At 42.6% G+C, this 25,615-nt stretch overlaps 1 protein-coding gene across 1 annotated transcript in view; it reads left to right on the top strand.

Moving 5' to 3' along the window:
• Positions 1–25,615, top strand: part of Nell2 (neural EGFL like 2) — a 307,008-nt gene that overhangs the window by 57,608 nt on the left and 223,785 nt on the right. Inside the window, exon 4 of the mRNA XM_032885482.1 lies at positions 5,951–6,101. Coding sequence (XP_032741373.1) covers positions 5,951–6,101 — 151 coding nt within the window. The remainder of the gene's footprint in view (positions 1–5,950; positions 6,102–25,615) is intronic.

Below are 25,615 nucleotides of genomic sequence, written 5' to 3'. Positions count from 1 at the left end.
TAATACAATTTCAATGAGCTATTATAAAAATCCCACTTTGATCCTGTAAATATTGTATTTCTTTTAAAAATCAATCTTTCTACTTGTGACAACGAAGTCGTTGTATGTGTGTGGATTGAAATATATTACTTAATTCAAAGGAGCACAACTTGAGAATTTATAAAATTCAGTGGTAAGGCAAACTTTGGTTATTAGCATTAAATCAAATCTAAACATATAAAATGAAGGGCCGTACGAGGTCATAGCAGGGGAAGGTGCTTGCCGTGCCAGTCAGAACTCACCCAAAGGTAGAACCGGAGAAACCATTCTATCAAGTTTTCCCGTGTCGTCTGTATGGTTGTTGTGACATACACATGCTCTGTGAAGACATACACACACTCCATACGAACACATAAACTAATAATAATAAAATAAAAAGAAATGACATTTACTATGTATAAACCTTTAATACTTTAACTTTGCATTCTAGAGGAATTTTATTGTGGGACCCACGTATTATGACTAAGTATATTTTTTCTTTTTTCTTTCTTTTTTTTAACACTCTGGATTTTATTCTGCCCCTGGTCTACTGTCTGACTGTTCCCCGTCCTATACCTCCTCCCCACACCCCTGTCTCCATGAGGATGTCCCCACCCCACCCACCCCACCAGACCTCTAAACTCCCTGGGGCCTCCAGTCTCTTGAGGGTTAGGTTCATCTTCTCTGACTGAACCCAGACCCGGGAGTCCTCTGCTGTGTATGTGTTGAGGGCCTCATCTCAGCTGGTGTAGGCTGCCTGGTTGGTGGCCCAGTGTCTGAGAGATCTCTCGGGTCCAGGTTAACTGAGACTGGTGGTCTTCACACAGGGTTGCCCTCCTCCTCAGCTTCTTCCAGCTTTTCCCTAATTCAAACACAGGGGCCAGCAGCTCCTGCCCATTGGGCGCACACACCTGCATCTGACTCAGCTGCTTCTTGGGTCTTTCGGAAGGCAGCCATGATAGGTCCCTTTCTGTGAGCGCTCCATAGCCTCAGTAATGGTGCCAGGCCTTGGGGCCTTCCCTTGAGCTGGATCCCACATTGGGCTTGTTGCTGGACCTCCTTTTCCTCAGGCTCCTCTCCATTTCCATCCCTGCAGTTCTTTCAGACAGGGACAATTATGAGTCAGAGTTCTGACTGTGGGATGGCAGCCCCATCCCTCACTTGATGCCCTGTCTTTCTGCAGGAGGTGGGCTCTATAAGTTCTCTCTTCCCACTATAGGGCATTTCATCTAGGGTCCCCCACTTTGAGTCCTGAGACCTCCCAGGTCTATGGTACGTTCTGGAGGGTCCCCCCAACCTCCTACTTCCCGAGCTTGCCTGTTTCTACTCTTTCTGCTGGCCCTCAGTGTTCCAGTCCTTTTCCCCGGCCCGATACCAATCATCTTCCCCTCTCCCTATCTCCATCCCCTTTCCCTTCCAGGTCCTCCTTCCCTCCCCCACTTGTGGTTGCTTTCTTCTCCCTCACAAGTGGGACTGAAATGTCCTCACTTGGACCCTTCAGCTTGTTGACTTTTTGAGTTCTGTGAAGTGTATCCTGAGTATTCTGTACTTTGTTTTTTGGCTAATGTCCACTTATTAGTGAGAATATACCATTGCATGTCCTTTTGAGTCTGAGTTACCTCACTCAGGATGACATTTTATAGTTCCACCCATTTGCCCTCAAAACTCAGGATGTCCTCATTCTTAATAGCTGAATAGTATTCCATTGTGTAAATGAACCACATTTTCTGTATCCATTCCTCTGTTGTGGGACATCTGGGTTGTTTCCAGCTTCTGGCTATCACAAATAAGGCTGCTCTGAACATACCGCTGTAGCATGATGGGACATCTTTTGGGTATATTCCCAAGAGTGGTATAGCTGGGTCTTCAGATGGATTTAGGTCCAATTTTCTGAGGAGCCTCCAGATTGATTTCTAGAGTGGTTGTAGCAGTCTGCAGTCCCACCAGCAATGGAGGAGTGTTCGTCTTGTCCACATCCTCACCAGCATCTGCTGTCATCTGAGGTTTTGATCTTAGCCATGTTGATTGGTTTAAAGTAGAATCTCTGGGTTGTTTTGATTTGCATTTTTCTGATCTCTAAGGACTTTCTTTAGGTGCTTCTCATCCATTCGCGAGTCCTCCGCTGTGAATTCTCGGTTTAGTTCTACACCCACTTTTGATTGGGTTGTTTGGGTTTTGGTGGTGGGCTTCTTGAGTTCTTTATATATTTTGGATGCTAACCCTCTATCGGATGTGAGGTTAGTGCAGATTTTCCCCCAATCTGTAGGATGCCAATTTGTCTTATTGACTATGTCCTTGGCCTTACAGAAGCTTTCCAGTTTCATGAGGTCCCATTTATCAATTCTTGATCTTCGAGCATGGGCTGTTGGAGTTCTGTTTCATTTTATAAATGAAAATTTCAGGTCCAATGATGTGTTTAAGGTAAACCAGTCAGCTGCTGGATCCAGGCAGCGAACCTGACCCTTATTTCTGTTTGATTTGCTCATTAATGCTTATGCTCTGACTCATCAAATTAGTGTGTGCTCATCAAAGTGTGACTATGCAATATGTGGCTATTTGGTATGGATCCAAATTAAAATTAACATTGTATTGGGGAAAGACAGTTGACGTTGGTTTTGGGTTGATGAGCATTGGAAGGTCAGAGTCGGTCTTCAGGGCCACGCCCATGTTCCTTGCTCTTAGCTTGGTAATGAGGCTCATACGCATGTCAATCAAGCCGTGGTATCAGGAGCCATGGTCTACCCCACCAATGGCTGTAAAACAATCCCATAATCCCAGGATTGTAGTGACTTCTAATGTACAATTATTAGAAACTTTTTTCCTTTTAAAAAGATTTCCTTTAAAAAGATCGATCGATCTATCTGTCTGTCTGTCTATCTATCTATCTATATCTTTGAGTATACTGTCTTTATGTTCAGACACACCAGAAAATGGCATCAGATCTCAATACAGATGGTTGTTGAGCTACCATGTGGTTGCTGGGATTTGAACTCAGGACCCCTGGAAGAGCAGCCAGTGCTCTCAACCTCTGAGCCATCTCTCCAGCCCCTGAAGCTTCTTTTTTTTCTTAAGCGATATTGTCCTTTTAATTTTTAATTCACATCACCATAGGTTAAGATGAGAGCAAGTAGTTGTGAGGACACTGTGATAGGAATCACACTGCAGGTCTGAAAAGCCCAGTTAATTCAGAGACACTCACTTATCCGGACAGTACACTTTTGTAAACGTTAGCTTACGAGGAGGATTTACATTCCCCTTGGGGTATGCATCTCTGTGGTACTGTGGGGCTCTGTTCCTGACCCCAGGAAGCACCTTGTCCTCAGTTGGGTCCTAGATCTGCCACTTGGATTAGGTGGGTTGGTTCCTTACATGCCAGGATTGCTTCAGATGTTTCAAATGCAGTGGAATCACAGACATGAATGGATTTAGGGATAACTATGACAGGACCCCCAATCACTGCGGGCTTTCTTCTCTAATCTGCAGTTTATAATGAAACGATGCCAAGAATCCCACACGTTACCGAGTGCTCTGAGGGCTAAATGCAATGACTTATGCTTAAGGGCTATTCAAGCTGCACACAGTGTTAATCAAGTGGTTAAACTTGGCTTTCAAATTCATTATGATTATTTTGTCTTTGAGTTTACACTGTATAGCTTATACTGAGAAAACATTGGGAGGAGACTGAAAGCCATGGGCGCTAACTGTGATAATAGTTCTAAGCTGGTGGGTTCCTAATCCGAATTTAAGTAGCAACAGTGCATAGCTAAGAATACTGAACTGGTGACTGTTAAAGCATCGGCCAGCCTTTCTGTTCCCGAGAGTAGATGTATTTATAATCGAATCCACTCCTGGCACTTCTGTCAGGTTATGTGGGTAGATTAATCTTTACACATTGCTGTGAATAGACTCATTAGATTCACGGTGGCAATTGCTGGGATACTTTTTTAATTGGAAAAGAAGAAAATATTGCCTACCCATTTTTGTTATTGAAACCAGATAAATCCCTTCTTTAACTTTGTTGTCAACAGAATGAAAATGCTGAGAGTTTCCACATTCTTACAATAAGCTATCTGACAAGGGAAATCGAGACATTATGACTTGTACTAGCGACAGGAAAGTATTTAGGACACATTTAACTAGAGAAATGGAAGCCCTGTGCACTGAAAACTGAAGAGTATTGTTGTAAGGGTTGAAGACAACACATTTAAAGCAAATGGAAAGGTATCCTATACTTGAGAATTTGAATAATTAATATTATTAAATACCCCATCACTCCAAACGACCTGATGAAAAGATTCAGTGCAATCCTACCAAAAGTTCCAATGACTTATTTTTTTCAAAGAAATAGAGAAAACATCCTAAAGTATATGGATATACTAGCAATTCCTATGGATTCAACGTGGTATATGTTCCCCATATCCATCTAAGAGAGCGAGATTGCCATAGTAAGCTGTAACTTAACCCTGTATGGGTCAGCAAGGCCACTGAAAGCTGGAGATCGGTATTCTTTATTCTTGTGGCTGCCTGTTTGCTCTGGTGGGCAAATTCTCATAACTGAGGCATTAAACAAGTGTACACAATTAAGGTGTGCAAGAAATAAAACATATGTGTGTATACAATTAAGCAATTGTCACAACCGTAGTCTTACCCACCCCCATATAGTTGCCATTTTTGTACACAGTGAGAAGGTTTATGATTTCCTCTCAGTGAGTGTGAAATAGAGTATTAGTAATAACCCTACTGCCCACTAAAGTGCACATAAGAGCCCCGGGATGCATTCAAAACATAAAGATTAAAACTCGAAGCTTTAGCCACTATGTATTCATTTCCTGTTAGCAGTGACAACCGCCATCTGCTTCTCTGAGTGAACCATTGAGTAGAGCCTTCATGAGTTTGTAGTGATATTACATTGATAAGCATTGTGTCTTCCACTGCTGTTTAAAACGACTACAGCTTGGTCACACAAGACGTACAGTCTCCTCCAAACTCCATCCTTCTGCTGAGAACTACTCACCTTAGTCTCTTTTCCAGTAGAAAAGAAGAGAATGATTTGATCACCACACAGGCTGCATTTCTGGGTCCCATCAGCCCTAAACACACAGTATAAATAAGAGAGCTTTGAGCTTATGGTGATCAGGTGCTTCAACAATAGGCTTTTCCTCACCACCCAGTCCACTGCTCTCTGTCCCATCTCTCTCAGGTCTTGTCTGTTCCGAGTTTGGAACTCAAGACTAAATCACATGAGAGGGCAAAGCGAAGATTCTCTTTTTCTAGGCAAACTTTCTAGGCTGAACTTTCTCTAAGCCCATCAAGGAGGGGGTGGAGTTAAGTTCTATGTATTTCTCTCAACAAATATGGTGAGAAAAAATTGATTTTCCTGTTTCATCCACTGCACAGAAGGCTGAGAGTGACTAATTTCACCGATCTTTTCAAGAATCTATTTATAGCGAGCCTTCTGGCTAAAGATACCACTTCAGAGCGATGCGCACGGATTTAAACACAGTTTTCTCCCAGGAGGTGTCAGCTAATCTACCTGGCTCTGCAGTGGCCGTAGCTTTGGTCTCGCTGTGGGACCCACCTCTCTTTGCTGTTGTTACAGATGTAGCTATGGTAACCGGCAGGAGAAAGTGTGTAAAGAGAAAGTTGGGAGTGTTCAATTTCTGGGAAGGCTCATTGATTTTTCTCTCAAAGATGACATGCTTTAAAAACAGATTTCTGAAACATACTCATTAACCCATGTGATTTTTGTGGTGCCCTGCATTGTCTCTAGCATAAGGTCTTATTAGGAGAACCTACCAAGGGAGTCTCAGATTTGGTATTTATGAATTATTCTTTGATAAAGTTTTGAGAAGGGTGTTGTTTACAAGGCATAGTTTGTAAAACCAAACTTTAGTGCATTCTTAAAGTCTGTTTATTATTTATCTAACTTTAGATTCCCCCAGAAGCATAAAAGCACCCACTGCTACAGCTGAGCGGTTTTTCCAGAAGCTGAGGAATAAACACGAGTTCACAATTCTGGTGACCCTGAAACAGATCCACTTAAATTCGGGAGTCATTCTCTCCATCCACCACTTGGATCACAGGTAGGTGCAACTTGTAATGTCTCTGGTGCTTCGTCTGTAATGTGTTTGCATTACCGTACCAAAGAGAAGTAATCTCGAGCCCTGCTATGAGAGATCTGAGGTCTTTAAAACATAGAGTTTTACATACTGTGCAGAATTGCAGGCAGAGTTCTGCACAAAATCACAGGAACCCACTGCATCTCAGTGTGTCAGGAGTACACAAAAGTCCACTTTGCAGATGCATTTGTCAATTCCTAAACCCCACAAGGGCTATCCTTCTCAATGCCAAAGACAGACATAAATCTTAATTTCTGGTCATTACCCGCAAAGGCCCAGTGTCCTTTTCCTTTCTGGAAAGTGACTGTAGAATCAAGAACTTAATAGTCTTATGATTGTAATCACATTCAGAGAACTTACCCGATAAGCCACCGCACTTACAGATGTGTTCATGAGTGGGAGCTGAAGTGTGTACGAGCAGTTTCTACTTCCTGTCACATGTGGAAGGAGCACTAGGAGAGCTGGCAGAGGAAGCTGAGGGAGGAGCTTCACCCATACACTTGACATGTGTAGCTATAAATGCACACATACTGAATAGTACCCAAATACTGAATAATAGCTTATAATAACAGTTATTATTAATCACATTATTGATTAATAACAACTAATTGTTCTTATTATATAACTATTATTAACAACCTGAAAACAATAATTTTGACAATGGAAGTGTCCATTTGGATGCCTAGTCCTATTACGTATTCTCTATGAATCGGGCAAGCCACACTGTTGTCTGTGCCTCCACCTGCTCATCTGTGAGGTGGGATAGCAATGACAGCTCCTTCTTAGGTGGTCGTGAAAAGTAAAGTGTATAAACCCAAAGTGCTTTACATATGTAAATAGTGTTAATGATCTCCTTCAGATCCTGGAAGAAAATATTTTATTTGGTTCTTATTGGAGATTAGTCAGTCTGAAACTTTTCAGATCTTTTCTAGATACTGATGGTCAAATTTAATCAAATGTAAGAGAACAAAATGTATCGTCTTAGAGGGGAAGGTTCTTGGTACACTTGTTCGTAGGGTTTGGGGGCTTCCTGCACTCCACCCTTAGCACCAAAGGATGAAGTCACTGGGCTTGCTCTCCTCAGGGGACTGGCCTTTGCCAGAGGGGAGGGTGATGTGCAGACACCTGCTGGGAACTGCTTCAGACATCGACCAAACAAAGGGATGGGGAAGCCTCATCTCCACAGTTGCTTTCCCTCTTGCCCCAGGACTCTCTTCAGGTGCCCTGGATGAGGTTGGGCCTGTGCTTATAGCTCTGGCCTCTGTCCATGTCAGTTGGGCTTTTAGGCAACATGAGTCACACAAAACAAAGATCATTCCAAAGAAAATTAGCGTGCTCTGTGGGTCGTCAGGGATGAACTTGTCCATTTTTCCTTTCTGTGTGAAGCCATGGAACCCACCCAGCCTCTTCTCGGTGCCATCTTTCTTATATGTGCTGACCTCCCTTCCTGCCCCTCTGCCCTGTGGTAGCCAGGTCTGACTGCGTCCTCAGCTCTTCCGGTCCTTATTTGAGTTCTACCTGATCACTGTTTCTGGGGTCCCTGTATTAATTCTGTAAGTTGTTTGCCTATTCGTTTTATGTTTGTCTGTAATACTGGCAAATTCTAATCAAATAGCACATTTGTGACACAGAATATCTTTCCATTGTGTAAAATGTAATTCATTTGTAAGGTATTAATTCTCAGTGAGATGACATCAGCCAATGTGTGCTCGCTCCCTCAGTCCGTTCACCATCAGTGTTCAGTTGAGGTTGAGAGGATAGCCCTGGAGACAGCCTGCGTGTTTCATCGCTCGCTCTACCCCTCACTGCCCCTCTCTGCGCCTTACAATCCTCACCTGTCAGTGCACACATCCACGGAAGCAGAAGCTCTGTAGTCACACAGGGTTAACACACTCATGCTCATCACATAGATGAAACGAACACACCATAGGGGCTGTCAACATCAGAAGACCTTGTGGGGAGAGCCTAGCACCCAGGCTGCACCACTGTGAGGTGTACTATCCCTGGGGAGTCATTATGTGTCTCTTCTGCCCATTTCCCTCCCACAGCACCACCTAACTTGCTAGTGATAGTGTCAGGATCAAAACCTATTTCACCTGAGTGTTGAGTCTGGGTTTCCATTCATCTCGCAGTGAGAGCCCCTAAACAAGTCTTTGATGGACTTCACCCTATTTCTTTTGATGGTTATTTTTTTTTCTTTTATTGACCGTGTGTGTGTGTGTGTGTGTGTGTGTGTGTGTGTGTGTGTGTGTGTTTAATGGGTCATAAATATGTTATACTTACATGTAGTATTTGGATGTTCATACCCATGACCCATGTGCACGTACACAGCGATGCCAGAGCAAGATACCATGTGTCCTATGATACCACTCTTTGCTGTATTCTCCTGAGACACCTTCTCACTGAACCCAGAACTCAGCATCTTTTGCTATGCTTGTGTCTAGCAAGCCATAGCGCTTCTATTCACCACCCCCTCCCCAAAGTCACAGAATCACAGGCGTATGCCTGGCCATGCCTGGTTTGTTACATGGATGCTGGGGATCCACACTTGGATTCTCATGTGTGCACACCAAGCACTCTTACCCACCAAGACATCTCCCAGCCCCCTCCTTTTAAATCTCACCCACATGTTTAAATCTCACCCACACGTTTAAATCTCACCCACACGTTTAAATCTCACCCACATGTTTAGCTTCATCCTTTTCTGGACATGCATTTAGTTATTTTCTACTTTCAAACCCCCGCCCCTCCCACACAGAATAATCACAAGGTAGTTTGTGGGTGTATACATAGCAACAGGTATAACAGTGTGGCCATGCAGATAGGCAAAAGAAGCCCAACTCAATGGTCAAGAGTATGCTGCCATTGTTAATGCTCAGCGGGAGACGCTTCTCCGATGACCTTTTCATAGGTATCCATACTGTGGCCCCGTCAGATAATGTAGGGAGTTTTGTGGCATGAGGTAGCTTCTTGCCACAGTAGATGCTAGAAAATCAAACTGCAACATTGCCAATTACATATGTCAGAGGGTGTAGGTCTTAGAATCAGTTTGGAACCCCAGGGCGCTTGTAACTCATGAGACAGTTATGTGCAACTGAGATTTTCGGTTGAATATGCCAAGAGCTTCTGCTGGGTGACACATAGGTTTCCATATAAATTGGTCTTCTCTCTGTAAGTTTGCCGTCTCTAACTGGCAATGAAGGGTATAGATCTTATTCTCTCCCTTTCTGGTTCACTATAATAAGGGCTCGTCTCTTACCCACAAGAGGCTTGTGGGAATGACTGGGCATGGAGATGTGTGAGTGTGAGTCGCTTCCTCTGAGCGCAGATCCTTGAATCCCAGTTAGAATGCTAAAAGGCAAGTATCTGTGAGCTTAGACTACCTGAGATGAAGTGTCTGTAAGGAAGCAGGCACTAAATCAACAGTATAATCTGAAGAGCTGCTGTGAGGCTGCCTCTGTCCTCACAGAGGTCCCCTTCCTCTGTGCTAATTGCAGTGAGCTGTTGCTATTTATCACAGGGAAGTAAGGAAATGGCAGGAAGTGATGGAAAGGGTGGAGATCCTGTAGACCATGAGGAGAGTGCCTGACCACACAGAGGCTGGCCCAGTGTGACTATGCAGCTATTTTCCTCTCTACTGCCCAAGTCTGCTGGGGCCTCCATGAAGCTGTGCCTGGCCTTTCCACTCCCCATCCACTCCTTCTCACATTAGCTTTCAGGGCATGGTTAGTCTCCCTCCTGTTGGTATTCTGATGTAGAATGCCTGTGGTGATTGTCTGAATGCTTCATGTGTATACACTCTTGTTAATTCCACATGAGACACTGAATAACATTTGTCGCCACAATTATAGCAAACACTGAGACATTTTACAATTTAAATTTAAATCACACATCTTCGGATCGGTACTATATTCCATGGTTCAAAACATTAAAGATCTAAGAGGATGCAAAGGAAACAGCCAACCCCTTGTGTTCCCAGCAATCCAGTGTTATCCCGGGGGGAAACCAGGTTCTTTTTCATTGAAGACATTACATTTTTTTTATATGTATAGATGTGTTTGTTTGCTTAATGTGCATATATGTGGGCATAGCATGCCACAGGACCTGTGCAGGTCAGAGGAAACCTGCAGCAGTTGGTTTTCTCTTCGCATCATGTAGGTTCTGAGGACCAAGCTCTGGTTGTCAAGCTTGGTGGCAAGCCCCTTTGCTCACTGAGCCATGTCACTGGCCCCATGGAAGGCATTTTACAAACAAGAACACAGTAAGATAATAGAGCTCCTGTTATCAGCAGTGTGTTGCAGCTGGCACAGACCCTGGCTGGTAGGAGCTGGGGGTATTAATTTGGTAGACTGATTATGGAAATTTGTGAAATATGGAAATAAGCAAGTGTGTCAAAGCACGGCTTTTGGAATATGTGTTTTTCAAAGGCTTTAGCTTTTCCTATTCCTCATGGGCTAGCATCTGTGCACAGAGAGATGCCAGAAAGATCTGTGAAATGGGGAGAAGAGGCTAAGGCTACTATGGAGGGTCACAGAAGACATGTGACCTGAATGGGAGGAGAAAGAGGACAGTAGGGGAAGGATGGGGTGGGATGGGGGAGGCTGGAGAAAGAGCAACAGAGACTGAGCGCACATGGAACTCCCATCACAAAACCTGTGTGCTAATTAAAAACTAACACAACAATCACTTCAGCGATCTCTACACAGAAAATTGAAGGAACATACTCGAGCTAGTCTCTGGAGCACAATGCCAAACATTCTGGAGCACAGTGCTGACTGCCACCCTGGTACCTGGAGAAAAGCGCCACATGGCTTCCTAAGCCTTTTCTTAGACTTGCATGTGTGAAATTTTACATGACTGACCACAAATTCCTGCTAAACAGTAGGGTCATCGCTGTCAAGGATTATACACTATTGTATATTAAACTTGAAAATTTCATCCTGTACATCGTGCTGTCACACAGTTAGATGCTAAGTAAATACTTGATAGATGAAGAAACCAGTGGAAGAGAGAAAGTATGAACATGACCATAACCAGGAATCTTAAAATACACTGCTGCCCACATTCTCGCAGACAGTAGAACTAAGGAAACGCTCAGGTGTCTGGGCGGATGCACAGCGCCCAGCCAACCCTGAAACGTCATGAGCTCTAGCATGGGCAATCCAAATCCACCAACCATAGCCACTACATCAAAACAGCTGTAAGACAGTTCTCCAAGAATAACAACCCCTGTAGTAAGCCGTTCCATGGCGGGAAACCTAATTGCACAACTTTGTTGGTTTGGACATAAGAGACTGATGGGCTTGCCCTAGGTTCTGGGCCACCGAAGGTGGCTAAGGGTAAGAAAGAGGTAGGAAGGGAAAACCCTCAAGATCATCTCAGACTTGGAAGCAGGCACAACTCAACCATGGTGTTCAGACAACAGTCTAGTCATGAAATTACAAGGTCCTCACGGCAGTGCACCAGTGAGGTGTGAGGAAGGACTCATACTGGCTTCAGATACTGTTGTTCAAATAGAGGCTGCTATAAACATTAAAACACAGCTTTACGTGAACATCATGTAAGGAGAGTACTGGCTCAGGCTCTCCTGAGTCTGCATGGCCATCACCGCCTATAAACGACCAACAGATCTGTGTGCCTGTCTGAAAGAACAAAGACACGCGGGAGAGTCAGCGCAGCCCTCTCTGCACTCCACATTTCCCAGGTCTGTTTCAAGGAGAAAGAAGAGGGAGTGGGCCAAGAATTTTAAGACACCACGAACAATGTCTTCAGTAGCTGAAGAAGAATCTACACAAAAGTAAAGGAAGACTGGCTGAAACAGCAAAAGTAGCTTCGTCAGTAAAGACAAACACGAGCTTCCTCCGCAGTGTCCAAAGGCCACCCTTTCCTTTCTGTGTTTTCCATTCTGTGGTTTCTCTGAGATCAGCGCAGTCCCCTTTACAGACGTGGCGTGCTTACCTGGCCCGCCGTCTCTATAGTTTATGAGATTTCCCTCCTTTCCTGAGACAGTTTTGGGATTTACCCAAATTGGTCCTCACGGAGTCTCTATTAGAATTTTCCTGATACCCCAAAGTTATTTATGATTCTAGCGTTGAATCCTCTACAAATAGCATGCACCAAGATAATTTGTGGCAATAGCTTTGCAGACGAATGTAAAAATGTCTGTGGTTTGCCGTCGTCTTCTGAATTAATCAACCTGAGGTGGAAAGTGATTTTTTTCTCCCGTAATATTAATTATTATACATTCTGGGAAAGTACAACTGCGTCTGTATATGAGGCTGATGAAACGTACTTGTGAGTACTTGTCAGCAAGTAAGCCATTTTTCTTTCATGACGTAAGTATGTAAGAATTAGACTTGATGGCAATGTTTGCTTGACTTAATGGTTTTGAACTAAAAGATGGCTTTGTTTATTGTGGGTGGAATTAACAGGCTGACATAAAAGCGACTGCACCCTTCACTCTGGCTGCCTGCGCGTTGATAACATTAAGCATAATGGGATTTATAAATTAAAACTCCAAACATCAAGTTCTACATGATTTACACCCCCTTACTCAAACCTTGTTCTCCCTACAGTAGTGTTTCTGTATAATTATTTATGTCCAGTGAAATTGCACTTCTGATATGCATTTTATACCTTACTCCATCCTGAAGGGCTGCGATGCATCTTCTAATGTAAGTTTGCATACGTGTATCTTTGCATACGTGCACATTGCTGAGAGACATGGGGGGTTCTTCAGAGAAGCAGAAGTAAACGTAGAACTCGGAACAAATAGCGTTTGCCATACTTTCTATCAGCACCAGCTTTGCTCTTAGGCAGACTGATGGGACGAAATTCATGCTTTGGTGTGCGGAGGTCTCATCGGACACAGATCCCCCACTGTGTCAAAGAAGCAACAGAAAGGAGCTCAAGGCTGTTGCTCTCATGAGTATTCACTACGCCATCCTCCGTGCTAGCTCATCGCCTCCCGAGGGAAGGATCCTTCCAGGCCCCGTTCCTGTTTCCAGCAAGTCCAGTCACGAGACTCCAAGTACATCAGACGGCAACAACGCACCCCACTTCCTTCTTTCTGCACTATCGCTGCAGATCATGGAGGACCAGTGCTATGGCTGTTGGCAGAGAGTTTGTTGAGGAACAAGGCATCCAGCCAGTCTGCTACTGGATCTGGGGTATTTAGTTCTGCTTAGCTAAGGACATAAAGGAAACTTTATGGTTTCTACTTTTTCAAAAATGTTGCCACGGGTAAATTTAGAGGTCTGTCTAAACCTCTATCCTTTGAAATTATAAGTATGCTGTGGGTCAGGGATGTGTTTCATACCAAGGTTCTAATGATGGAGAGATTTGAGGTCATTGGTGCAGAATTTCTCACGTGAGAGGGAAGGAGAGGGAAGAGTAAAGCCAACGTAAGTGTCAATGTCTTCAATATAATTTGTTTCCTTTCCTCATGGATGGATGTGACTAAATGTGGTATTGTTAATATTTGGAAATTACTCAGCAACTTCGTGTTTTTCTTAGGAATATCTGGTTTTCTGTCTACTCATTCATGTTTGTTTACTTTATTTTTTCTTACTGTGAGGTCAGGTACCCTATTAAATCTGCCTAGATTTCATACTAATATTGGTAAAAAGTGAAAATTCATAGTTTTTTTTTTCTGGGGGTGATAATGAATTAGTCCAGTGTCAGTCATTTAAATTCCTCTAAATGAAATCTAATGTTAATGCTAAACGTCAGTCTTGGGTGTGTCTTCTGTGTTGTTCATTGGGTGAATGGATGGCAATATTCTTCCTTATGCAACCATCTTCCTATTATAAGTATAGCTCTTAGTGTACATATTTTTAAAATGTAGATAAAAAAGACCCCATTATTCAGAATCCTGTGCTGTGCTCCTGGGTCATATAATATTCGGTGTGTGATGACTAAAGTTTCAAACAGCAAAGTGAAAAATGAGGTTGGAGCCTGGCCCAGGGGAAGGGGCCGTTCTTTTACATATTGGTTGCTTATGTATTTCTGAATTCTACTCTTTGGGTGTGTATATAATTTTCTATATACTTACCCACTTTCTTCAATATTGGTATAAAAATTGCTTTGTTGATGAGTGCAAATATTTTTCCAGGTATTTGTTAACCTGTCACATGTCTGTCTCTAAGTTGGTTCTTCTTACTCATTGCCCAGTCTTCTTGCTGGCTTGAGCTACTGCATTGCAGATATTGAATTGCTATCATCTATAGTTTTAAAATGCTTACGTTTATGTCTACTAAATTTCTCAATTGAAATGCAGTCGAGTCTGTCTTATTTATATATTTATTTATTTATTCCCTAAATGCTGCTCCCCTTCCTGGTGCCCCCTCACAGATTCCCTTGTTCCTTCCCCCATTCTTTTCTCCTCTGAAAGGGTGGGGACCCCCTGTGTATCCCCCAAGCCTGGCTCATCAAGTCCTCGCCAGATTAGGCTCATCCTTTCCCCGTGAGGCAAGACATTTGCTACATATGTGCCAGGGGCCTCATTCCAGCCCATGTATGTTCTTTGGTTGGTGGCTTCGTCTCTCAGAGCTCCCAGGGGTCCAGGTAAATTGACTCTGTAGGTCTTTCTGTGGGATTCATATCCCTTCAGGGTCTTCAATTCTTCCCCTTAGTCTCCCATAAGAGTCTCTGACCTCCATCCGATGTTAGGCTCTGAGTATCTGCATGTGTTTCAGTCAGCTGCTGGCCAGAGCCTCTCAGAGGACAGTCATGCTAGGCTCTTATCTATAAGCATAGCAGAGGATTATTAATAATGTCAGGGATTGGTGCTCGCCCTCGGGATGGGCTTCAGGTTATTCGGTTGGCCATGCCTTCAGTCTGCTCCATCTTTGTCCCTGTGTTTCTTTTAGACAAATTTGGGGTCAAAAGTTCTGTGGCTGGGTTGGTGTCTTTGTCCCTCCACTGGAGGGCCTGTCTATCTACAGGAGGTGGCCTCTTCAGGTTCCGTGTCCCCACTGTTAGGTGTCTTGGCTAAAGTCACCTGCCTTGACTCCTGGGAGCCTTCTCCATCCTGGGTTTCTGGTTCTTACTAGATGTCCCCACCTCCAGCAGCTGCAGATGTCCACTCATCCTCCTGGCCCTCTGGGCCTCTCTCCTGCTCTTCCCACACCTGATCCTGCTTCCCATATCCCAGTCCCCTCACCCACACAGTGCCTCCTATAAGTCAATCACCGTGATCTCCAAATGAGGTTGGTATTCTGCTAATGACACAGAGGAGGACGAATACAGTTACCCTCTAAAATAAAAGAGAGAGCCATTAGGAAACTCAGGAAAAAATAAGAAATCCTTAAAAAGTGTTGCATAGGAAATTTGTGGTGTACTATATATAAAATAAAACAGGTTCGTCCTGGTTTGTAGCAGTTGCTTGAAATAAGAACCGGCTGAGGAAAACTGTTGTTTGATAACATTCTGTAACTGGCCCAGCAGGAAAGAGTTATCCCAAGCCTGTGTTCGACTTTGCAGTTAGTACGACGTGTAGCATCTGTGGAAACACTGGCGTTTAGTGTTTATGGATCGTTTAATTGGAGTTTGGAAGGGGGATGGCAGCACTTACACATTTAACCTTCAATTAGCAAAGCCACATACAGTGAACAGCCCATGCAATGTTCTTTAGTCTTATTTGGTAGCAGGTTGACGCTTTGGGCTTTGATAGCAATATGGACGGAAGAGGCAGGTGGTCTCAGTGGCATTTGTCCAACAGCCCATTCCTTTCTCACAGATAGGAACTGACATGTTAGGTCTCCGTCAGCACTGAGGGCTGATGCTGGGTCGTGCATTTTATTCTGGAATCCTTTTGTTGACTTGGAGAGCCCATCACCTGGCTGATTAATGTAACTTTAGAAGACCCGGTATTCCGTGCTTCGTATCTTCCTGTTCCTAAGGATCTGCTCTTGCTGAGTGGAATTCCATCGTGGTGTAAAATAGAATCACTTGTTAATTTACATTGGAAACATGAATAGACCTTGTATTGGAATTCTGCTGCATTTATAGGTTAAACTGTGTTAACTTTAAAGGTTTATTTATTTATGTATGTGAGTACACTGTTGCTCTCTTCAGTCACACCAGAAGAGGGCATTGGATCCTGTTACAGATGGTTGTGAGCCACCATGTGGTTGCTGGGAACTGAAGTAACAAACCTTTGGAAGACCAGTCAGGGCTCTTAACCGCTGAGCCATATCTCCAGCCCTTTTCTAACATTCTCATGGCACCAAGCCTTCTCATCTTGGTAATGGCTTGTCTTTAATTTTTATATCTTATATTTTTCTTATAAGGACACTATGAGGACACACATACTTTATTAGAGACATTTCTGGATCTTTTATTAGTTGGCTGCTATAAATTAGGATCTTTATTTTGTATGACATTTTCTAATTTGGAAAAGAGTTATCAGTTACCATAATACTAGAAAATCTTGTTTTTGTTTTGTATTAAAGGTGTCCTCACTCACAGCATTTACGGGGGGTTGGGGTTCAGCGTAGAATATACCAACATTTTGAATGCATGTCAAAATGTCTTCTACTTTCCACAATCTGTGGTGCAGGCATGGACGTGTCAAGAACCTTTTCCAAGATGAGTGGTAAAGGCTCAGTATAGCTCACTTCAGTTCTGACGTGAGGTCCCAACTAACACTCACTAACATAGAGATCTTTCTACCACTTACTAATCAAGGAGATCGAGCACAGTTCCTTTAGAACACTGTTTCTCGACGTGTGGGCTGTGACCCCTCTGTGAGCTGAATACCCTTTCTAGAGTTCCCAAATCAGAAACCCTGTATACCAGACATTTACGTTATGGTTCATAACAGTAGCAAAGTTACAGTTATGAAGTAGCAACAAAATAGTCTTACGGTTGGGGTCAGCACAGCGTGAGGAACTGTGTTAAAGGGACTCAGCACGAGGAAGACTGCGGACCACTGATTCAGAACGTGTTTTAGTTTCCCCTGTACTTTAGCGTGTTCCCCTTTAAACGGCCAGGCAGAATGTCATTTTGCCTTCTCTGTTGACAATGAGGTTAACGTTTTCCGCATTGCTTGATAAATCTTACATTCCTTGATATTGTGGGCACTTGAATTCCATTGATTTTTTTTTAAGAGAAAGTCTTATATTCACTCGTGGTTGAGGCCGTGTATTGATTTGTTTCATCACGGCTGAAGCTGAGGTAAAGCCATTCATAGTTTGCCTTTCGTTTTTCTGCCATTGACTTTTATCCATTGGTCAGGTTGCAAGATGAATCATATGACATAGCTTGTTTAAAACTGTAGGCAGGGGTGGTGCATTCTGTGGGTGGGGAGTGGTTCACAGGACACATACATTGCTCAATCTCCATTCTATCTAGCTAGGAAGACATCCTGCTCACCACCAGAACAGAAGTGTGAAGTGTGTTCTGACCAAACTATAAGGAAATGGTTTCTTAAAAAAGAAACACATTTCACCTTGTGGTCCTTATCATCTCCTCCAATGTGCAGCAACTCCATTTTTCCATGACCTAGTACCTTCTGTGGCCTAACCTATAGGCTTACAGGCCTTTCCATGACCCAGTATCCTCTGTGGCCTAACCTATAGGCTTATAGGCCTTTTCATGACCTAGTACCCTCTGTAGACTAACCTATAGGCTTACAGGCCTTTCCATGACCTAGTGCCCTCTGTAGACTAACCTATAGGCTTATAGGCCTTTCCATGACCTAATACCCTCTGTGGCCTAAGCTACAGGCTTATAGGCCTTTCCATGACCTAGTACCTTCTGTGGCCTAACCTACAGGCTTATAGGCCTTTCCATGACCTAGTACCTTCTGTGGCCTAACCTATAGGCTCTATAATTTCATCCTGTACGATCGTCATCAGTGCCACCCCATGAGAATGATGCAGACCACACATTCCTGTCAAGACACTCATGGAAGTGAGCCTGGCTCTTGTCATGTTAACTATTCTCTGCTGAGACACAGGCAGTCATTCTATCTTGTCATGGCGATGTTGACCTTTCTGCCCAAACATGTTCACGAGCCCACAGCTTCTCCAGGGATTTTCCTCTGTGATTAGGATTTTATGGGAGATGATTTTCAGGTCTGTTGTAGAAATTTGTTTCTCATAAAACCTTCATCTACTTTCCTGAAACCTTCTCTGACTCTTTCCATTGTAATGGGTACTGTTGCTTCATATTGATGTGACTACCATAAAAGCATTGTATTTAATGCTTGTAGTCACACTTGAAGACAGTGTGTTTACACAAAACTTATTCCAAAACATGTAGCTCAAACTGTTTACATTTCATTATTAAATGGATGTTTGCATTCCTGATATAAAGCATGTAAAAAGTAACTATTACATCCTTCCTTATTCAATTTTATTGATGTGTTATTGTGAATGAAGTCTGCTCTTGGCTTTTCATTTATAATCCTTTAAGTGCATGCTTTTATTCTATAAATAAAGCTAGTTATTAATTTTTTGTTAGTCAGAAATTAAAATAAAAAAGTACTACAGAATCTTCTATACCTCCAGAACTCTATGTTTCAAGTTGTAGGGAAGGAATTTTGATCAGTCGCACTAAAGAAATGAGCTTAGTTTATAAGCACTTCATTTCTAAGTAGGTTCCAGAATTAGTGTCCTGTGAACTCCGGAGTATGACAACACACAGACACGCCTGGTGAGGCTACACAAAGACAGGTCGCAGCTTGTAGTTAGAACAACTTACATCCTGATTCAGTTGAGGAGAGTGAGCCATGGGAGCTTCTTTGAGGGCCTGCATGGGGCCTCCTCTCTTCCCTGCTTTGGCCTGATGTAGTACCTGCCGTGTTAGTGTGTTACAGTGGGTAACCCGGATTTGGTAGATAAACGGCTGAGAGCCAAGGAGCATCTGCTGATATCAGGCTTTGTGGTGGCTGCAGGGTTCTTTTTTTTTTTTTTTTTTTTTTAATATTTTTTTTTTTTTTGGTTCTTTTTTTTTCGGAGCTGGGGACCGAACCCAGGGCCTTGCGCTTCCTAGGCAAGCACTCTACCACTGAGCTAAATCCCCAACCCCGGCTGCAGGGTTCTTAAGGGCATCAGAGATTTCTCTGCAGGATAAGGCCTAACTTTATTAGGCTTCTCCTGTGTCAGACAATTCTGTAAACACCTTAACGGGAATTAATGTCATCTAATGCTCGCCCGGCTTAGCAGTGGGCAGTCTCTATCCTTGCTTCACAGATAGGGACGCTTCCCTGGGGAGGTGGAGTCTCAGTTGTGAAGTCACAGTGAGTACTAGAATCAGCTTCTGCCTGGCTGCAGGATCACTGCCCCTCCTCCCACTCACTCAACAGCTTGTCCCCAGCCTGCTTCAGAGGAGGGACCCGACCTCTCCCCTCCCACAACAGGCTGAACACTTTAGCCTTCTGTTGCTCCTGACGTCATTAGGAATGCATTTTTCTCCTGTAGAACTATGCGACTTATTTAATTCAGTGCAATTATTAGTATGCTCTACATGGTAGGGAAGATATTTAGATATTTTGCACTTAATTTTTTTAATTACTTACCCACAAAAACATGCTTGGTCAAAACTTGAAAATGAGTTTTCTTTTCTTTTTTTCTTTTTTTGTTTTTCTTTTTCTCTTCTTCCTTTTTTTGGGCATTTTTATGCCAGGTAGAACCTAGGGCCAGGTTGGTTTTCTTTTCCATAACTGAGAATGCCCCTGCCCGTTTCAATTGCTTGGAAATTCACAGGTTCCACCAGCAGCAGCAGCAGCAGCAGCAGCAGCAGCAGCAGCAGCAGCAGCAGCAAGAACTCCTGTAGTAACCAGCCTAGGGTATCTGCTGCCTAGGGTATCTGCTGCCTAGGATATCTGCTGCCTAGGATATCTGCTGCCTTTTGTTCTGACTCTTTCAGCCTGAGCAGTAGGGGTTGATGGTGGCCCCTGGAGCACCTCAGAAGGCAGTGCTACAGCGCTGACTGGGTCTTTCCCCACCCCCAGTGGCTGTCCCTTTCCAAATTCTCTCAGGATGCCTGTGGAGCCTTCCTGTGTCGTGGAGGTTCTTATCCACTAGAGTTTCAGGATGTGGTTCCTGCAAAGCTGCTGGGGGACTCCTAACTACCCATGTGGAGTAACCTAACAGATTGCTGTAGACTCTTAGGAAAGTGAACTGTAGGGAAGTTTGAGTCCAGAGAGCATGGCACATGGACTCCGGGTGTGTCCAGTGCCTTAGTCACTTGAGGCAGATGTCTCCAGAGCACTCGAGCATCAGCTAGTTGGTAGGTGAAGATGAGGATGGGAAGCTCCTACTGGGGGAAACTCAGGGTATCCAAATCCAGAAAAAGTCAAGTAGCCTGTTAGCAGAGTGGAGATATGGCTCAGCGGGAAAGTGCTTGTGACAGAAGCATACATACCTAAGTTCAGATCTACAATACTCATGAAAAAGTCATCTGCACTGACACACACCCATAACTCCATCACTAGGAGCAGAGATGAGGTAATTCCGGGAGCTTGCTGGTGGAAGGGTGAGCAAGAAGTTCAGTGGGAGACTCTGTCTCCAAATGTAAGCAACAGAGCTGAAGAGAAATGCACCCAGAGCCATATCTGATCTCTATGCAAACATCCTGGGACGTTGTGTATCTGTGCAACATGTGCACCACTCTTGTGTACACACACACACACACACACACACACACACACACACACACACACTACACTTTAGAGTAACAAGTACATAATGTATCATTATGACTGTGGTGGTTTGAATATCCTTAGCCCAATAGAGTGGCACTATTAGACGGTGTGACCTTGTTGGAATAGAAGTTTCACTGTGGGCATGGGCTTTAAGACTCATCCTAGCTGCCCGAAAGTCAGTCTCCTTATAGCAGCATTCGGATGAAGACATAGAACTCTCAGTCCGCCTGCACCATGCCTGCCTGGATGCTGCCATGTTCCCACCTTGATGATACTGGACTGAACCTCTGAACCTGTAAGCCAGCCCCAATTAAATGTTGTCCTTTATAAGACTTGCCTTGGTCATGGTATCTGCTCCCAGCAGTAAAACCCTAAGACAATGACTAAAGAATTAATTTAGTCATTCCTCAATGGCCATTTCCTTATAGGCCATGAATCTGCCCCTCTACATCTATTTCTAGATGCTGGCATAGAGAGGTGGCCAGGTTGTGAGGCTCTAGTAAGTGGTTCTAAAATCCAGCTTGAGCAGAAACACATATTACAGCACTTCACGCCACTTCCTGTCTGCAGAGTCACAGCCGTTAGGGAAAATGTATCCTATTTCATGCCACTATTCAAAATGAACGTGTGGATAGGATTTTTGTTTCTCAAGCAAAATAAAATGCTATCGATACATTTCTCACAGTCATAAGTATTTGAAGATTAGATCAGAACATAAAGGTATATCCTTGGAATTTCAGAAATAATGACAGCAGTGTTTCCATGGATGCAGGTAAGCCATCCCCCAATTTCCTTGTGCAGTGTGTCCATCCTCAGTTCATGGAAGGAACTATGACCATTTCTGAACTAATGACGTTCATTGTGAAGGGATAGTAATATACAAGAGTTAGGGAAGAAGATGAAGATGTCACTTTCTCCAGTTGGCATACCTCAAGAGACACCCTGCTTGCCTTAAACACCATTACTAGTTGCCCAGTTAAAACACTAGCTTCATGAAGGAATTTCTTCTTTGGCTCCTAGTTCAGGGCCCCAGTTCATCACCGAAGAGAGGTGGCAGCAGCAAGAGTTTCTGAGTACTGACCATGGGGAATCCGACCTCCTGGAAGTCTCTCAGTTTCAGATTCAACTTCCCTCAGGTACTCAGGAATGGAGACAGCGTGAAACCAGTTCTTCTCCAAGTAAAGCACAGGAACGGCCCCACCCCAAGTGTGGACAGAGTCCTTATTCTCCCCTGAAAATCATGAGTCAACCTTCTCTCTGTTTTCAACTTCCCAGGTCCCATCAGAATGTCCCAGTGTGCTCTGCTGACAGCATGTGAGGGCTTTTAAATGCCAAATTCTAACTCGTTCACATCTTCCCACAAGCCATTTCCAAAAGCTGAGGAATTACAAGATCAAGTTTATTACAGAAGAGGGTGTGTCTAAAAGAAACATTGTTTCTCCCTTCTAATTAGGTTATCGACAGTCACACATTTCTAAAATCACCATTCAGTTTAATTACTATGCTTTTAGAAGTCATGCATGAGTCCATGTCACATAATTTCAATTAATATATTAAATATAATAATTTTCATGTGACAATCCTATAAATTGTGTTATTGTTTCCATATATATTCACATTACTGAAATTCTAGAATCAGTTTGGATTTTGATTGGAATCTTATGAAATCAATACAAAGATTGGGGTGATCATTGTATACTTAGAGAAGAAATCTCTTGATTCCTTTCAGTAATATTTTAAAGTTTTTAAAATAAAGTCATTTCACATTTTAGGTGTTCATTTATTCTTGGAAATTCTGTTCTGATATTATCATAATTTGCATTGTTTAGGATTTCATTTTGTCTTTACTTATTAAAACTGAGTTTTCATATTAATATTTAATAAGCATTCTTGCTAACTCATTTACTAATTCTAGCAGTTTACTTGTAGAATTGTATTTTCTAAGTTAGCAAGTACCAAGGAGATGGTGGTATTTCTTCCTTTAAAATTCTTTTTTTAAAAAAAAAATGTATTTTCTCATACAGTACATCCTGACCACAGCTTCTCTTCTCCCCACACCTCCAGATCTCCCCTTCTCATTCCCCTCCCCCAAATCCACTGCCTCTCCTTTCTCTCCCCTCCCCCCATAAAAAGAGCAGGCCTCTCAGGGACAACAAGAGAACACAGTACAAGAGGATACAATAAAACCAGACACAAACCCTGGTCTCAAGGCTGGGAGAGGCAACCCAGCAGGATCTGGGTCCCAGAGCAGGCACAAGGCAGGGACAGCCAGTACTTTTAGTAGTCACTAAGAACTCTAATTTGGAATGGACTGGAAATGAGCCTTTTGACGTCATCTTCCCATGACCTGTGGGAATAGCGTTTGACACTCCAGCACTGTGTAGATGATCCAGTTATGGACACTCCTTTGCTTGTCGTGTGTTCTTCATCCCATAGAAAAGACCTTTACAGATAAATCAATGGATTTAGATTTTGTCAAATGCATTTCTGCTGATTAAAATCAATTTTTCTCACGTTGTGTCTGATGAATTATACTGAATGACTTTGAAATATAAAAGTAGCCTTAGTTTTATAGTTTAATCCCATTTGGCTATTTTCTTTATGTATAAATAGATTGTATCTCCTGTCATTGTTTAGACTTGATATAACTAGTTTTATAAAAAGTTAATTTTTAATTTTCCTCTCTTTTAATGTCTTTCTCAGGTTTTAAACTTATAAAATGACATCAGTTTCCCTAATACAAGGTGTTCATAAGAGGAGTATCACTCTGAATATGTAGATAATAATGATTTATTTAACTGAGCCAAGAGAACCAAGAGATGGTTCCTTAGGAAATGCAATTCAATAGCTGATGTGATTAAGATATGACAGAATGAGATATGCAGTCTTAACACAGGAACACAGCAAATAAGAAAAAATGTGATGTGCCTATACCCCAACAGCCTAACTTCCAGTAACAGACTTCAAAACACCATGATTTCATTGTTGTTTGTCAGTACGGTGGATTAATCCTAAGGCCTTGTGTCTGCTGGGGAAAGGCATATCTGTGAGCTACAGCCCCAGCACAGGAGATAGAAATTTTAGAAATGAAGAGCTCAGGAAGACAGGTTAAAAATTCATCTGGGAGCTTCAAGGATAGTTTATATCAAAGAAGAGAAAGAATATCAGAGCTCAAAGGTTTTTCAAGATATCTCTTTCATAAAGAAATAAAGAAAAAAATAATGGGCAGAGCATCCAAAGCCTTTGGGATGCCATTGGCAAATGCCTTTAGCATCAGCATGTCCAAAGGGAAGAAATAAATAGCAAGGTAACAAAAGAAATGCTAAATGAAATCAGCAGAAAATGTCCGTAGTCTTGGCAGAGGGCTGGGCATCAGGTACAGGGTCAGTAGACAGGATAAGAAGACGGTCTTGACTTGTTACTCTACACTCAAACCGTTGAAAGTATGAGACAAAGACGTTTCAAAATCTTCACTAGACAAACCACTGTCCCATTTAAGGACAGACCTCCTTGACTAAGAGATGCTTTTCTAGCAGGTAACCCTCAAGGGCAGGAATGATGGTTCTCAAATCCTGAACGAAATTAACCACCAGCTCAGGTTTCTATTTCCAGCAAGGCTTCCCTTCAAAATTAAAGAAGTGATGATTTTCCTAGGAAAAATTGTGATCAGTGGGGCAGCCATACAAAGGATGCTCGAGAGATCCCCATGCCAAGAAGGTGAAGAAACTGAAGTAACATTTTGACAACTTATGAATGTATAAATCCCACTAGACGAGGAAAACAACCCAACACCGTCAATGCTATCACACACGAAGATGATATGGCGGAAGGAGCAAAACCTGGGGAGAGTAGCTGGACAAGAAGACTCAGCATGGCAGACGGAAGGTCATGCCTTTGAATGGTAACTAAATGGAGATGGTTTAACTCTCCAGCTGAAAGGTACAGGCTGTATATATGAATTCGAAGCGGAAAGACCCAACAATATGCTCCCTACAAGAATCCATGTCATCAGAAGAGATGCACACACAGGTTGAAGGGTGAAAAGAACATTCCGACCCAATAGAATCTGAATGAGCAAGTGTAGATACATTCGTGTCTGGTAAAACGATGTTAATACAAAAGATATAAAAGAGACACAGAAAGCAGCTGTATGATATGAAGAAACATGCAGTTAGAATCAAGAAAAGATAGCATCAGGAAAATATAACAATTGTAAACGTTTTTGTCCTAATGTTGGAGCTACCAATTACACAGAACACTATTAGACACAAAGGGAAAAATAGGCTTCAAATCAACAATAGTGAGGATTCAGATTCCGCATTTTTGCTATTGGATGGATCACAGGGACAGAAACATCAATAGATGTGATGGTTAAAGTACCATTTATAGACCAAAGAGCTTCAGTTATCTGTAGACCATTCCATTCAGTGGCTGCAGAATGCGTTCTTTGACTAGCACATGGAATTTTCTCTAGAAAAGAGTGTATTCTATGACGTAAAATAACTCTTAATAAACTGAAAAATGGAAATTATATCCACAATATTCTCATTACAGTGGAATGAAGTGGCAAGTTTTAGACAGTTTATAGATATATGAAAACAACATTTAAATAAGCAGCAAGTCTCTTCCAAATCAGAAGGAAAAGTTTTAAATATCCTTAAAAACTGAAAATGAAAAAACAGAATATCAAAACATTTGAGATAATAGTGAAAGAAATATTAAGATGTGTTTTAGGAATGAATGCCCACATAAAAATGTAACAAACTTTATATTACATGCATATATGTATATATATAATATCTCCTAATAATAATAGGGACATATC

Source organism: Rattus rattus, chromosome 1 (assembly GCF_011064425.1).
Source record: "Rattus rattus isolate New Zealand chromosome 1, Rrattus_CSIRO_v1, whole genome shotgun sequence".
NCBI lineage: Eukaryota > Metazoa > Chordata > Mammalia > Rodentia > Muridae > Rattus > Rattus rattus.
The sequence above is the reverse complement of the archived record's forward strand: the minus strand, read 5'-3'. Positions and strand labels throughout refer to the sequence as shown.